Genomic DNA, 15,527 nt, shown 5'->3' with positions numbered 1-15,527 from the left:
CAAGGCTGTGATTCAGAGGACAACTGCCCCCCTCAGTTCTCCCCTGGGCCACAGCATTCCCATTAGCTTGAGCCCTTTGCTTTGCTGCTCTGGTTTGAGTCATGATTTAGATTTACTTTCAATAAAATTTCAATTTCTGTACAAAATTAAATCCTAAACTTGTATCCAAACACAGTTATAACGCTATATTTATGTTTCAGTAACGAGTGTTATCTACGGAATATTTACGTTTCAGTAACGAGTGTTATCTACGAAATATTTACGTTTCAGTAACGAGTGTTATCTGCGAAATCCCTTTATATAACTTTCGTATCAAGTTATGTATTAATTATTTGTTTTTACTAATTATTTATGTTACGTAACCTAAGTGGTTATATGTATAATTAATTATGTTAAATAAAATTAATTATATTACGTTTGTAATCTAAGTCGTTATATGTATTTATTTAAACGTACAATTTAACTGCTAACGAAGTTCAACTAACGCTATCTAGTACGGTATATCGTATCACAAAGGCGGGAAAATTACGAACGGTTAGCGGAGTTGAAACACGTGGAAACCTTTACCGATACTTTTATGCAATTACAAGGCCGAGTAAAGAATAAATACACCAAATTAATCAGAAAATCACCAAATAATGTTATACTACTAAATTTAAATCAAAAGTTTTAGAAAAACAATAATTTCAAATCAATAAATAAGAAAAATCCACTTAGCGGCTTTGAAAACGACCGTCTCTAGTAGCCTCGTCAGCAGACTGATATGAAGTTCTCTGAGCAGTGCAGACGGGTGGCCAGAGCGGGTCATGGAGTTTTGTTAATGATATATAGGAATTTTGCTAGCAGAGACAAGGAAGTGATTATCCCTTTGTATAAGGCAATGGTCAGGCCACACCTTGAGTACTGCGTACAGATCTGGAGGCCTCATTTTAAGGATGTAGAGTTGCTAGAACGAGTACAGAGAAGGGCAACAAGATTGGTGAGAGGAACAAAGGGGTGCTCTTACCAAGAGAGGCTTAAATCTGAATGTTGTATCATCTGGAGACTAGGCACCTGCGAGGTGATAGCACGCCTTTGTTCCTCTCACCAATCTTGCTGCCCTTCTCTGTACTCGTTCTAGCAACTCTACATCCTTCCTAAAATGAGGCCTCCAGATGCTAATGCTAATATGCAGTATAGCATAGAAATAGTCCTAATTTTTCATTATAGGAGTTAAAAATCCTTTAAATACAGCAGTTAAAAAGCTTTTAGTTTTTTCTGAAAATGGCAGAAGAAAGTTTTTCCAAGGATGTCATTTATAATGCAGATGAAACTGGTCTTAACTGGAAGTCACTTGCATCGTGATGCAAAATGGCTGCTCCTAGTTTCAAAGCCAACAAACAGTGTGTTACAATTATGGTGTGTGCAAATGCAAGTGGACAGCATGTTTTACCATTGTTAGCATTAAATTAGCATTAGTAGTGGCATATGATGCAAGAAAGCAAGCTTATGCACCATCAACCAAAAAAAAAAAACCGCTCCCATTTCACCCCTCCATTCATTCCAAATACCTGTCCAGCTCAGCCTTAAATTTATTTAGGCTATCAACTTCCACAACAAAGGATGGAAGTCTGTTCCCCCAACAACTGCCAACTGGCTAAAGGCAAACTTCCGCACATCTATCCTATATCTGTCTTTCCTCAATTTGAATTTATGCCCTTGCAGGTGATTATTCTGAGAAAGAGGAAGAATCCCATCAGCATTGGGCATGCTCAAACCATTCAAGGCTTTATACACCTCATTCAGATCACCTCGCCGGTGCCTATTCTCCAGACACTGTAATTTGCAAAACTTAAGCCTTTCTTCGTAAGAGCAACCCTTTGTTCCATTCAATAATCTTGTTGCCCTTCTCTGTACTCGTTCCAGCAGCTCTACATTCTTCTTGAAATGAGGCCTCCAACCTGTACACAGTACTCAAGGTGTGGCCTGACCATTGCCTTATACAAGGGAATAATCACCTCCTTATCCCTGCTAGTAAAATTCCTGTATATCATTGATAAGACACCATGAGCTACTCTTGCAGACCGTCTGCACTGCTCGTATCATCTGCAAACTTGGACATTAAGCCTGATATACCATCATCAATATCATTTATAAATACAGAAAACAACAATGGACCCAACACTGAACCCTGAGGACTCCACTAATAACATTAGTCCACAATGAGCAGTGTCCATTGATTACCACTCTCTGTCTTCTCCTACTCAACCATCCCTTTATCCATAACAGCAATTTGCCTCCAATGCCACACTGCTCCAATTTGTTCAGCAGTCTTCCATGCGCAACAGTATCAAAAGCCTTTCTAAGATCCAAATATATGATATAAAAGTTATTCCCTGAATCCAGTTCCTTTGTGACCACATCACAGTATCCAATCAAATTGGTCAGGCAAGACTTTCCCTTAACAAAACTATGCTGTGTCCGAGCTATAACCGAAGTGTTGTCTAGATGATCCTGCAGTGCTTCATTAACCAGTGCCTCCATTAATTTTCCTGAAACAGAAGTTAAACTAACAGGTCTATAATTACTTGTGTCGCCCTTTGTCCTCCTTTGTGAATTGGGGTCACATTTGCACATCTCCAGTCCATGGATACCTCCCCTGAGTCCAAGGAAGCTCTCATAATTATGGCTAAGGGTTTGCTTACTTCCTTTGCTGCCTCCTTTAATATAACTGGATAGATCCCATCCACCCCATGTGCCTTTTTTTATGTTAGTGATCAGAAACTGCAGAATCCCAGATGCTTTAAAGGCTTAACTTGCCTACCAGTACGATATAAAGCACAGAAAAATGCTTGGATGAATTCCAATATTTTTTTGGATTGGTTTAGCCAAGATTTTATTCCAAGTGTGAAGAGGCATTGAGAAAATGAGCATAAAGCTGGTCAAGTTTTGCTTATTATCAATAATGAACCATCCCACCCTCCTCTTGAAAAACTTAAATCAATTGATGAGAACTTCATTGTCAGGTTTTGCTCCAAATGCTACAGCCCTTGCTGTAGCCAATGAATCAAGGTGTTATAGAAAAACTAAAAAAGATGTACAAAAAACAAGTCTTGTGTTGCTTTCTGCTGCCAGAGGGAGATGAAGAAAGTGTCATTGAGTTTTCAAAGAAGCTCAACATTAATGATTGTTGCTACATGCTAGCAGATGCCTGGAACATGTTGTCGAAGGGAAATCTGAAAAAGGCATGGCATAAACTTTGAGGTGCTGCCAAAGAGATGGTCACACATGTGCAAAATTTGAATGAAGACATAGGTGAGATTGTAACTTTATTTCAAGGGATTCCCAGGTTTTCTGAGTGTGGACAAGATGAGCAGAGGCATGGTTAAACAATGATGCTGATGATCCTGGCTATCATATTTTAATCAAGGAAGAAATTGTTTGTTGTGTTAGTCCAGGATGAAGAACATGCTGACTTTAACCAAGGTGATTTTGATTACAAAGAGGAAGTGGGGAGCAGGCTCCCTCACGTGGAGGCCTTTGCTGTGCTAGAAACTGCAATGGCATGGTATGAGAAACAGTCTGAATGTAGTTCTATGGAGACACTGCTATTAGAGAGAGAGGATGAGAGACCTCACTGCAAAGAAAAACACCCTCACATGGTTCAAAGAAAAATTCAAGGTTACATATTTTAAAAAATAAACCTTCCCAAGATTCATTATACTCTTATTTGTGCGCAATTACTTGATTTCATTTATTTCTGTTTATTTAAAAAAAAAAAAAAAGTGCAATGTTTAGTTTAAACCATGAAAAACAATTAGGTAAGTTCAAAATAAATATAATATACACTGTTTCTTCAAAACATCTTGGTTATTATTTACAAACCATTTTCTAAATCAATTATTTTTTATAATACTTCATATTTCAAAATACAGTAGCCGTAACCATGTGTACAATAATTTAATTGTAGGCCTAATTACACTTTGTTTCGTATAAATTGGGTATTCTCATGTATGTTTGATTATCCAAACTGTTTGATTAACTGAACCACCCTGGTCCCTAGTTTGGATAATCGACATTCTACTGTATTTCCTTAATAAATCCCTCTGTAAGTCAAATTATGTCATTTCAAGACATAATTTGACTTATATCATCCTGTAAAACTAGTGTGATACTGCATCATCATTCTAATATCAGAGTGGTATGGCATCATCTTGTTTATAAAAGTAACCACCTGCTGCTGCTGCTGTTATCTACCTTTACTTCCTATTCAAAAGTGGTATAGCATACACTCAATTAACTCCAAGGAGGAAAACACAACTATTGTTCTTAATAAGGAGGGTTTTTCTAGTTGACATATAGCTGCAAAGGTTGGCTGTAACCAGTCTACTGTGTGAAGGTTACTTAAAATGAAATGTGATACGAAACAATCTGGAACCTGATCGAAATGGAAAAGTACTACAGCAACAGAGTTTCAAAGTATCTATGCCTCTGTGATCATCGTGCAAGTTCCACAGATCTAAAATGCCTCTGTGATCATCGTGCAAGTTCCACAGATCTAAAATGCCTCTGTGATCATCGTGCAAGTTCCACAGACCTAAATCCCATGTTGAAGAACCATACCAGGGTAAATGCGAGTGAAAGAATTGTCCAACAAAGACATGTGATGAGTGGTCTGAAAGCATACTGACCTCGTAAGAGGTCAGTATGCTTTCAGAGCTAACCTGAGCTAACTGGGCAATTGAGCAATGAGAATCTGTAATATTCTCTGATGAATCCATATTTAACCTCTATAGACTGGATGGTAAATGCTGGATGGTATTCAGCATAGATATAATGAAGCTAATCATCTTGACTGTATTCAATCAACAGTATAAAGTTTCCACTGAGTCAAATAGTTTAGGGATGCACAATAAGCAAAGGAGTGAGCCAAATACATTTTGTAAATGGTTACTACATTTGGGTAGCAGTAAACTTAGAATAACATACAATTTGGGTGCATGGCATATTATTCTGATATGAAATTCCTGTATATCATTGACAAAACTCCATGAGGCAGCTCATGGAGTTTTGTCAATGATATACAGGAATTCTACCAGTATGGATAAGGAGATTTTATATCCCATTGTATACAGCAACATTTAGGCTATATCTTAGGTATTGCATGTACAAGTTTAGAAGAATCATTTTAGGAAGGAAGTAGATCTGTTTGAATGGGTGCAAAGAATAGTAACAAAATCAGTCAGGAACACAAAAGGGTACTTTTACCAAGAAAGACTTCAGTTCTGTAAATTGCAGAATTTGGAAATTAGACATCTGTGAGGAAACATGAAGTGTTTAAGACTTTGAATAGGTTGAGTAAACTAAATTCTAATGGAATCTTGACTCTTTTGAATAACACACTTCAGGGTTGGTACATACATTTAAATTGAAAAAGGAAGTTTCCAGGACAGATGTGTGGAAATTTGCTTTTGGGCAGTGTACCGCATTGATGGAATAAACTTCCACTTGGTGTTGTAGTTGAATAAATATAAAGAAGGATTGGTAAAATTATTAGAAGGGATGAGGAAATTAAGTGGATATTTTTTTTATGGCAAATGCTGTATAAGTGTGCTTCCTTGTATCAGTTTGCTACTACCATACTAATAAATCTGTACTGTGGGGGGGAAATGCAGTTTTTAAGGTCTTCAAATATATGGAATTGAATCATAAAAATTAAAGTAGAAGATACCTGACATATTTTTTGGTCCTAAAGCTGTTACTTCACTTCCTGCTGCATTATGTGTCAATAGAGGCTTATGGCTATAGACCAGAAGATCCCATACTTCAACAATTCCATCTGAACTTCCCACGTAAAACAGGGCAGGTCGGGTAGGAGACCACGTAGCAGTAGTAAAGCGAATAGGTTTGTATATTTGCATCAAAGGTCCATACTGCATAATAAACATAATGTATTATTAATTAAAATTTAATATTTACAATTTTTAAGTGAATGCACACATCTCTGTCCACAGAAATATCCAAACGTTTTATTTACAGGTATTAAGCGGGTTAAAGTTGAATGAGATAAAAAAATAAGTAAATAAAAATAATAAGTTAAAAACGAGTAAGATAATTAAGATGAAAAGGTCGGAGCAGACATTTCAAAGTTCACTTTGCCTCTTGCTCCTGAAAAAGGAAGTATTACAGAAAGGAAGAGCGATAATATATTATAAACATTTAGAAATACAAGATATAATTTACAGAATTAAAGGGAAAGCTAGGTAAGTGAGCTCTGCTGTTTATTACAATATACAAAAAAAGCATAACAGGTTTACAAAACACTAGCCAACCACCTAGGTAAGGTAAACAACCAAAATGATAGTGTGCAATCTTTGATTGTACATGATCATTTTGGTTGCACTTCACAATCACATGATGATTGTGAGGTGTAACCAAAATGACTGTATACAATCAAAAATTGTAAACCCATTATCAGGTAACCTAGGCAAGCTTTTGTATATTACAATTAACAACAGAGCTTGTGTACCTGACTTTTCCTAAATTTATAAATTATACAGCATATTTTAGCTCAGAAAAAAGGCAATGTCGCTTTTAAAATGTCAGCTATAACCCCATCCCTTCAACTTAACTATTCTATTTTTCACTTATTATCAACTTTCGCCTATTTAATATTGTAATAATGCTCTAATGCTTCCATACACAGTGGTGTATGTGCTAATTTATCTGAACATCTACATAAATCTAACTATGCCTTTAAATGAATTTTACAGTTTAATATGTAAGTTGGTTTAATAAGTTTTGTAAGTTTAATATATATATCTGCATGTAAGTTGGTTTTTACTTTTTGTCTTAAAATTTCATGCTAAATCATATTTTCTGTATAAGTTTAACTCTTACCCATTTTTACAGTAGTTTTTTGAATCTTGCTTAGTGTATTACAGTAAAATTAAGAACCACTGTCTATTTTTTTAAATTAATTATTTCTGCTCTTTCTTTTGAAAGTTTACATTGTGACATTTTATCACACTGAATAACAAACTTAAAAAAATTATGCAGCACTGCCTTATGAAGAAGATTATGCAGGACCAAAACCTACAGACACAGGTAATGACAACATTATTCTTATTGATGCTATATATGTAAATGAGAGGTTTTGATAATGTAACCAGTCTACTCTTTGTTGCATGTTTAGTACTGCCCTGCAAATTGGTTTCTCTGTAAATAGTGCCTCAACATACAGACACACTTGACTATAACAAACTGGAAATATAAAAAGTTTACTATTCAGTAACTCAAAAAATAAGCCAGGACCCAAACAAATTTCATAAATTATTTTCATCTGGTGAAAATAAACAAATTCTTTAGTTTTAAAAGTGAGCAACAGTGTATATTTGTGTAAAAAGATATATGTAATAAATTGTAAATATATCTTGGTTTTAATTCATGTCATTTTAACCCTAAGTCTTTCATGAGAGATTACGGCATGAGCTTGAACATGTTGAGATCATGGATATGATTCTAAGATGGATCCCAAGGTGGCAGAAGGCAGATGGTTATTATTAATGGTTACTCTTCATATTGGTTTAATGTTAAAAGTGGGTTTCCCATGAGCGATTAAGGTCTGTACTAGGACCATTGTTGTTTCTGATTTTCATAAATGATACTGACAAAGGGAGAGAATGTACATGATGAGGAGACTTTCATAAATGATATTGATGAGGACATCCAAGGGAAGCTGTCAAAATTTGCTGATGATTTGAGGGTGAAAAGGATGGTTAACAAGTCAAGCCAGACCATAATACTGCAAAAAAGACTTGGACTGGTTGCAAAAGAGGTTGCAAAGAGGATTCTTCCTCTTGCTCAGACCACACAAGGGGACACAAATTCAAATTGAGGAAGGAGGGTTGTAGAATATATGTGCAGAAGTTTGCCTGTAGCCAACGGGTGGTTAATTGTTGGAACAAACTTCCATCTATTGTTGTTGTTGAATTTGGTTTGGTTTGGTTTTTATGGTGCATGGGCAACTAAGGCCATGATGCACCAAGTTCAGTTGTTGTGGGAGTTAATAGTTTAAATAAATTCAAGGAAGAACTAGACAAACTATTGGAGGGAATGAATAGGCAAAATGGGAAGTATCGTGTGTGTCTTTTTTGGCTGATGCCTTATAAGCTTCCTTTTTTTGTGTCATTTGCCACTGCTAATGCTAAGATTACAATTCAACCCGACATGAAATTTTCCATACAGCGTAAACAGGTAGCTAGGAAAGTACATAGTGTCCTGTCCATAATTTATAGAACCTTTGCTAGCAAGAAGGACTTCATTATTCCCCTATACAAATTATGTTTAGACTGCATTTAGAATATTGTATTCATGTCTGGAGACTGCATCTAAAAAAACAGACATAGATTTTCTGGAGAGGATTCAGAAAAGAGTGACTCGTTAATGATGAGCACTATTCAATGTACATGAAGACTGGCATGAAGATGTGGACTGAAATGTTTGACAACTAGGCATCTATGGGGAGAGCTGATTAAGGATATAAAGTTCTGAGGGTGTTGAGTAAAATGAATGAAGAAAGTCTGTTATTTCTCTTAGGTGTGACAACATCCAGGGGATGTAAGTATAAAATCTTAGAGAATAACAGAAAACTAAATCTTCTGAAATTCACCTATGAGCAGCTGTGAAACACTGGAAAAAGTTGCCTTCAAACATGGTAAATGCAATGAACCTGGCTACATTCAAAGTAGAACTGGGTGTTGTTTCTGATTTTCATAAAATCAGAAACCTTGTGAAAATAAAAATAGTATAAATATTCTGTTTTGTTTTATTATTTTATATTACTATTATTATAAAAAAAAACCTTTCCTCCTTTTATATGGGATTTTTTACACCCCATAATGGGTACTGGTACCAAATGCATGGAGTGGTTGGTTGTCTGATTACCAGTGGTGTATTTCCACTGGAATGACATTATGATTATTATTACTAGCCATATAGTGCAAGGAAGCCTGAGGCTTATGCTGCACCAGCTAAAAAAATTGAGAGAGAGAGAGAAGTAGAAAGGGATCACCAAGAAAGAGAAGAATGATGATATCCAGCTCAGGACACTGGATGTGCCAAGCCCATACTCACCAGATGTGAGCCCCTGGGGTTGACATTCCAGTACTTTTTTCTAAATGTCATAATAGAAAATCATTAAATTTATACACTTAATATTATGAAACAACAGCATAATCAAAAGGAAGGGAGAAATATCTATTTTACCCATTGCTACTAAAAATATATATTAATAGTAATCTTTAAAAATTTATTTAAAAACAAAAATATAAATTTCACAATGAAACTTGAACGTTTCTTACTAAAGTACAATGTGTTAGATAAAGAGATCCAACAAATGAGATATACCATAATGTGTGTGAATGCTGTATTTTGATTTGCCATGAGCTGAGTGCTAGAACTGGTTGTTCTATGAACCATGAGTCTGAAGTCTGATTCAGTTACTGTACAGTCAATGTGGCATTATCATGTATTTATTAATGATATTGATGAAGGTATATCAGGCTTAGTGTTGAAGTTTGCAGATGATACAAAGGTTGGCAGGGTTGTTAATGACAGTAATGGCAGTGTGCTACTGCAACAGGATCTAGATAATTTGGGCAGATGGGCTAAGAAGTGGCAACTGAAGTTTAACCTTGACAAATGTAAAGTACTGCATATGGGTAGCAGTAACCCCAGAGAAACGTACCAACTGTGTGGTACTACACTTAAGGTGGTAGAAAATGAAAAGACCTGGGAGTAATTGTGCAGGCAGATATGAAGTTTTCTGAGCAATGCAGACAGGCTGCCAGGGCAGGTCATGGGGTTTTGTCAATGATATATAGGAATTTTGCTAGCAGGGAAAAGGAGGTGATTATCCCTCTGTATAAGGCAATGGTCAGGCCACGCCTTGAGTACTGTGTACAGATCTGGAGGCCTCATTTTAGGAAGGATGTAGATTTACTTGAGCATGTACAGAGAAGGGCAACAAGATTGGTGAGGGGAATGAAGGGATCCTCTTATCAAGAGAGGCTTAAGTTCTGCAAATTGCAGTGGCTGGAAACTAGGCACCTGCGTGGTGATCTGATTGAGGTGTATAAGACCTTGAATGGGTTCAGCACGCTGAATTCTGATGGGATCCTTCCACTTGTTCAGATTACGAACTTAAGGGGGCATAAATTCAAATTAAGAAAAGACAGATGTAGATTAGATGTGCGGAAATTTGCCTTTAGCCAGCGGGTGGTTAATTGCTGGAACAAACTTCCATCTGTCGTTGTGGAAGTTGATAGGTTGAATAAATTTAAGGAGGAACTGGACAGGCATTTGGAGGGAATGGTGTGATTTTTTTTTTTTTTTTTTTTTGGCTGATGCTGCATAAGCTCATACATTTGCTTTCTTGCATCACATGCCACTACTACTACTACAACTACTATTTTTTTACCAATACACCTCTGCTGATTACTATTATTATTATTACTGTTGGTCAAGGAACTGTCTTACTATCCTACAGGTGTTCAGGATTGTGAATGCCTGTAGGATAGGTGTTCACAATCCTGAACACCTGTAGGATAGGTGTTCAGGATTGTGAATTTCTGGAGTTCCATGTAAGTTTTCTCTGGCAGGCCTATTGTTGCTAGGTTCTTATAGAGGTTCTTTGGCACCATGCCAGCGGTTAACGTGATAATCAGGATGGTCATTATTTGTTCCACATATCTTTGACTTCCTCTCTTAAGTCGGAGTAGATCCTGATCTTTTCCTCGTATGTTTTCTGGTAGTTGCTTGTGTTGGGCACTGCTATGTCAATCAGTTTGGTAGCCATTTCCTTCTTGTCAATGAGGGTTATGTCTGGTCTGTTGTGTAGGATCATCTTGTCTGTTATGATGGCACACTCCCAGTATAGTCTGTGAGTAGAGGTCTCTAATGTGGCCCAAGGCTCATACTTGTAGTAGGGTAAACTTTCTTTGATCAACAGGTATTTTTGTGCTAGCATCTGATGTATTATCCTGGCCACCTGGTCATGTCTGTGAGTGTACTCCATCTGGGTGATCATCCTGCAGTGATGTGCTGGATTGTTTCTGGGGCCAGGTGGCATCGTTGACACGTGTGATCTGTTACTCTGGGGTCTTTATCGATTTATTTCCTGTAGTTCCTGGCGTTGATTACCTGGTCCTGGAGAGCAAGCATGAATCCTTTGGTCTTGGGAAAGAGCCTTCTGTTCGTGAGCCAAGCATTGGAAGCCATCTTATCTATGCAGTCTTGATGGAGGTCATTGTAGTGTCTGCCATGAAGTGTTTTCTTCACCCATCTTTCTGTCTTTGTTTCTTCTGTGTGAATGTGGTCCCTTGTTGAGGTTGATTGTTGTGTGCTGTTTGTCTATCTTTCTTATGGCTTGGTAGATTGGTGCTGTGTTTTCCTAAAATTAATCCCACAAGTTCTTAATCACCTTCTCTTGTTCAATGAGGTTAGTAATTCCCTCCTTTCCAGGCTATGTTTGGTCACCCGATGGCTGACTTCAGGTGGTGCTGGCATCTCTTGGTCATCATGATCCTGGTCAATCTCATAAACCCCTCCAGCTTGTGTTGGTCCAATCTATGATCCCGAAGGAGTACATTAGTACTGGGGCTCAATAAGTTTATGGCTGGGACCATGTTCCCATCATTCGGCTTTGATTTTAGCAGGGTTCTCAGTCTCTGATGGTATTTCTCAGTCATGCAGGCCCTCATTTCCTTGTGTTCTAAGTGGTAAACCTGCATTATCCCCAGATATTTGTATGTCTCTCCCTCTGTCATGGCTTGAATCTCTTAACCAGCCTTCAGCTAGTGGTTTCGTCCCCCTGAATGTCCTTCATACAATCCATGGGCCTTGCATTTGTCTAGGCCATATTGAATCCTGATGTTAATGCTGAACTTTTCAGTGATTCAGAGTAGCTCTTGGAGTTGATTCTTGGTTGCAGCATAGAGTTTGTTGTCATTCATGTACATCAAGTGAGAGAGGGTGTACAGATTCTTCCTCCCTTCTTTTAGAGTATATCTGTTTTTTTTTTTTTTTGTCCTCACTTTTTCCCATTATATATGGGGTCAGCGTTTTTATTGTTTTGGCATGAAATTTTTGTGGCTGGATGCCCTTCCTGATGCCAACCCTCACCCTTTATCCGGGCTGGGGATATGCAGTGGTCATTCCCTGACCTTCAGCATCCTCTATTTGGTGGTCACGGGCTCAAACCTCGGTCTAATCAAGAAGCATGTGCTACTCACTACTGTTCCTGCCCACCTGGCTATGGAGGCGCCTCTTTTAGAGTATATCTGTACTTGCTGCTATTAAGCATGGTGGACAATGGGTTGAGTGCTAGGCAGAACCATAGTGGGCTCAGGGCATCCCCCTGGAAGACTCCTTTCTGATGGATATTGGTCTAGTCGTGATGTTCTCGACCTTGATGGTGGTTCTCCATTTTGCCATGGTTGCTTCTAGGAAGTGTGTCAGTATCCAGTTGACTTTCTAGATCTTCAGTGTCTCTGTCAGCCAGCTATGGGAGCATGGAGTTGAAGGCCTTGCAGTAGTCAATGTAGGCCACGTACAGGTTGTGGTACTTGTTGTAGGCTTGCTCCATAACTGCGGCATCAATAGTCAATTGTTCCTTGCATCCTCTACTCATTTGCTCACATCCCTTCTGCTGCTTGGTCATGATGTGCTGTCTCTCCAAGTGGCCTGATATCTTCTTAGTTATGCAGCTGGTTAGGATCTTGTACATTGGTGGGAGACAGATGATTGGTCTGTACTTTGCAGGGTTTGTGGTATCTTTGTCCTTGGCCTTCAGGTAGGTGACTCTTTGAGCCAGAGACTCTGGAATTGTGTCAGGATGCATTATTACTTCGATGAAATGCTTTACAATATACCTGTGTGTGTGTGTGTGTGTGTGTGTGTGTGTGTGTGTGTGTGTGTGTGTGTGTGTGTGTGTGTGTGTGTGTGTGTGTGTGTGTGTGTGGTAGTTGTGGATGTTATCTATTCCTGGGGTTCACCAGTTGTGGGACTTCCGGATCAACCGTTGTACACCTTTCTCCCATTCTGTCATCTCTTTTCTAGGGTGCACGGTCGTTATGGCTAATTTCACTGCTCCACAGGTTCCTCCAGAACTCCTTGAGTACCTTCTGGTTGGGGAGTCTGTTGCCTTCCATCTCATCTTGTCTGATTTTCCTGTAGAAGGCTCTCTCTGGTTTTCATCAAATGCCTGTTGTCTCTTTTCCTCTGGGCACTCTCCCTCTAACAGCAAAGTCTCTTGCTGAGTGTCAGGAGTTTCTGCTTGAGGGTGTCAAGGTATTCTTCAAACTTCTGATTACAGGTCTTGTGTTTGCTGTGGATGCTGTCTTTCCTGAAGATGCCTTCACTTTTCTGATCAACTTCTTATTTCTGTTACTCTGTTGATATTGGGTCAGTTGGCCTATATTCACCCTTGTCTCTTCTGTCGCCTGCTGTAGCTTTCTTTCCCAGGCTGGTGGTCCCTTGTCTTTGCATTTTGTGTTATGTTGGTGTCTGGTTTCCTTTTCATTAATTCTGGTGGCTGCTACAGTGGCACAGTAAATGGCTGTGCAGATAGTGTTTAGTGTTACTTTGTTGTCATTGAGATAATCTGGTATTATTTGCTTATTAAAGATGGTGAACTATGCCTGGGCAGGACGAAGCCAGAGGTAACTCTGGTGGAGGTCTGCAGCGGTTCTGACATGCAAATCGATCGTCAGACCCGGATATAGGGGCGAAAGACTAATCGAACCATCTAATAGCTGATTCCCTCAGGATAGCTGGCGCTTGAGGGAATCAGTCTCATCTGGTAAAGCAAATGATTAGAGGCCTTGGGGCTGAAACAACCTCAACCTATTCTCAAACTTTAAATTTTTTACTCTCAAACATTGAGGTGGACTATGGCAAGCCACAGTTCACCTCAATAGAAGGATGCAAGGAGCTACGAAGACCACACCATACCGAAGCAGAGACTCACCCTGTTGGGTCTCAGCTTCAGTATGGTGTGGGTCTTTGTGGGGTCCATTCCCTCAAATTCTGCTAGGGCTTTCTTCCACTCTTCTTCTATTCTGGATATTGCAACCTCGTCTGTTTCCACTTCACTTGCCTGTGACCACCAAATACGGACGATGCAGAAAGGTCAGGGAATGACCACCGCATATCCCCAGAGAAATATGGCCTTAGTTGCTAATGCTCCTAAAAAAAAAACCCCTTCAGTTGCTTCGAGTTGTAGTTCTTGAGCTTACTGTTCCTCCTCCAGTTTTGGTTCCTTTGGGTCCGTATTCATTGTTGTTTGTAGTTGATCACTCACACCTTGCTTTTTTTTCTAAGATTGCAGGAACTATCAGGTTCTTCTTGTACATTTAGCCATCAGACATAATATGTGGTTCCAGTTAGATGGTGTTCCAGCTCATTATTCTCACTGCAGTCTCAGAAAACCTGGACATAAAATCTCCAAATTGATGGATAGGGGATCATGGAACTATTGAATGGACTCCTCGGTCACCAGACCTCACTCTACTAGGTTTTTACTTTGGGAGAACTTTCAAAGAGAAGGATTATGAAAAAGAACTTGAGAAAAAGAGTAATCATACACATAGATACCTGATGTTGCAGAAGAATTATGAACAAACCAGAACCTTAAACATCTGCATTTCGAAATCATATGTCTTCACAAATGAAAACTGCTAGCTTGGGGGGGAGAGGTGAAAGTGATTCTTGCACTGCTTCTATTGGAATGAGAAACAGCCTGTAAATCAAGGTGCTGGGGATTCCAAGGACTGCTGGGATTCATCATGGAACAAGTAAATACATGGGCTGTGTTAGGGTAACTAAGAGTAAGAACAAGTACATGTACACCAATTCAAGGAGTTTATAAATTTGATGAATATGAAGTGCTGGTCAAAACATCAAAGGCAGATTTTGTGGGGATATCAGAGACGTGGTGTCACACAGATATAAGGAATGTGGAATTGGAATTTGGGGAGTACAATGTGTACAGAAAGGATAGACAGGATAGGAAAGGAGGAGGGGGGGTTATGCTCTTAGTTAAGAAACACATAAATCTAAGGAAGTGTATCCAGGTGACATGGATGGAAAGTGCAATGTTGAGTCAGTTTGGTGTGATATAACCACTGGGAAAGCAAAATTTAGGTAGGAGTGTGTTATAGGCCTAATGACTCTGATGAGTACAATGATCAACTGTACAGAGAAATAGAGTGGGCCAATAAATCATAGTGTCTTATAATGGGGGATTTTAACTTCCCAGATATTGACTGGAACTTGTGAGTTGGTCCCTCACACACCAGCATGACTTTTGTGGATTTATTGGATGATTGTTTTCTACAGCAGCATGTTCGAGAGGCAACCAGAAGGAGTAACACTCTTGATCTCATTATCAGCAGTGATTCTTCATGCATTAAAAATAAAGAAACCACTAACAAATAGATATTTATTTAAAGTATACCCAGTATAAAATAAAATAAAATAAAATATTT

General features: G+C 38.5%; 1 protein-coding gene across 1 annotated transcript in view; it reads right to left on the bottom strand.

Annotated features, from left to right (window-relative positions):
* Positions 1-15,527, bottom strand: part of LOC150075453 (dynein axonemal intermediate chain 3-like) — a 69,143-nt gene that overhangs the window by 24,324 nt on the left and 29,292 nt on the right. The window contains exon 4 of the mRNA XM_090388909.1: positions 5,711-5,912. Within this exon, the coding sequence (XP_090245035.1) occupies positions 5,711-5,912 (202 nt within the window). The remainder of the gene's footprint in view (positions 1-5,710; positions 5,913-15,527) is intronic.

This window comes from Mastigoproctus giganteus, chromosome 14 (assembly GCF_048544385.1).
Source record: "Mastigoproctus giganteus isolate SK-2022 chromosome 14, ASM4854438v1, whole genome shotgun sequence".
NCBI classification, from domain to species: Eukaryota; Metazoa; Arthropoda; class Arachnida; order Uropygi; family Thelyphonidae; genus Mastigoproctus; species Mastigoproctus giganteus.
Note: the sequence above shows the minus strand (reverse complement) of the source record. Positions and strands in the feature narration are given on the sequence as shown.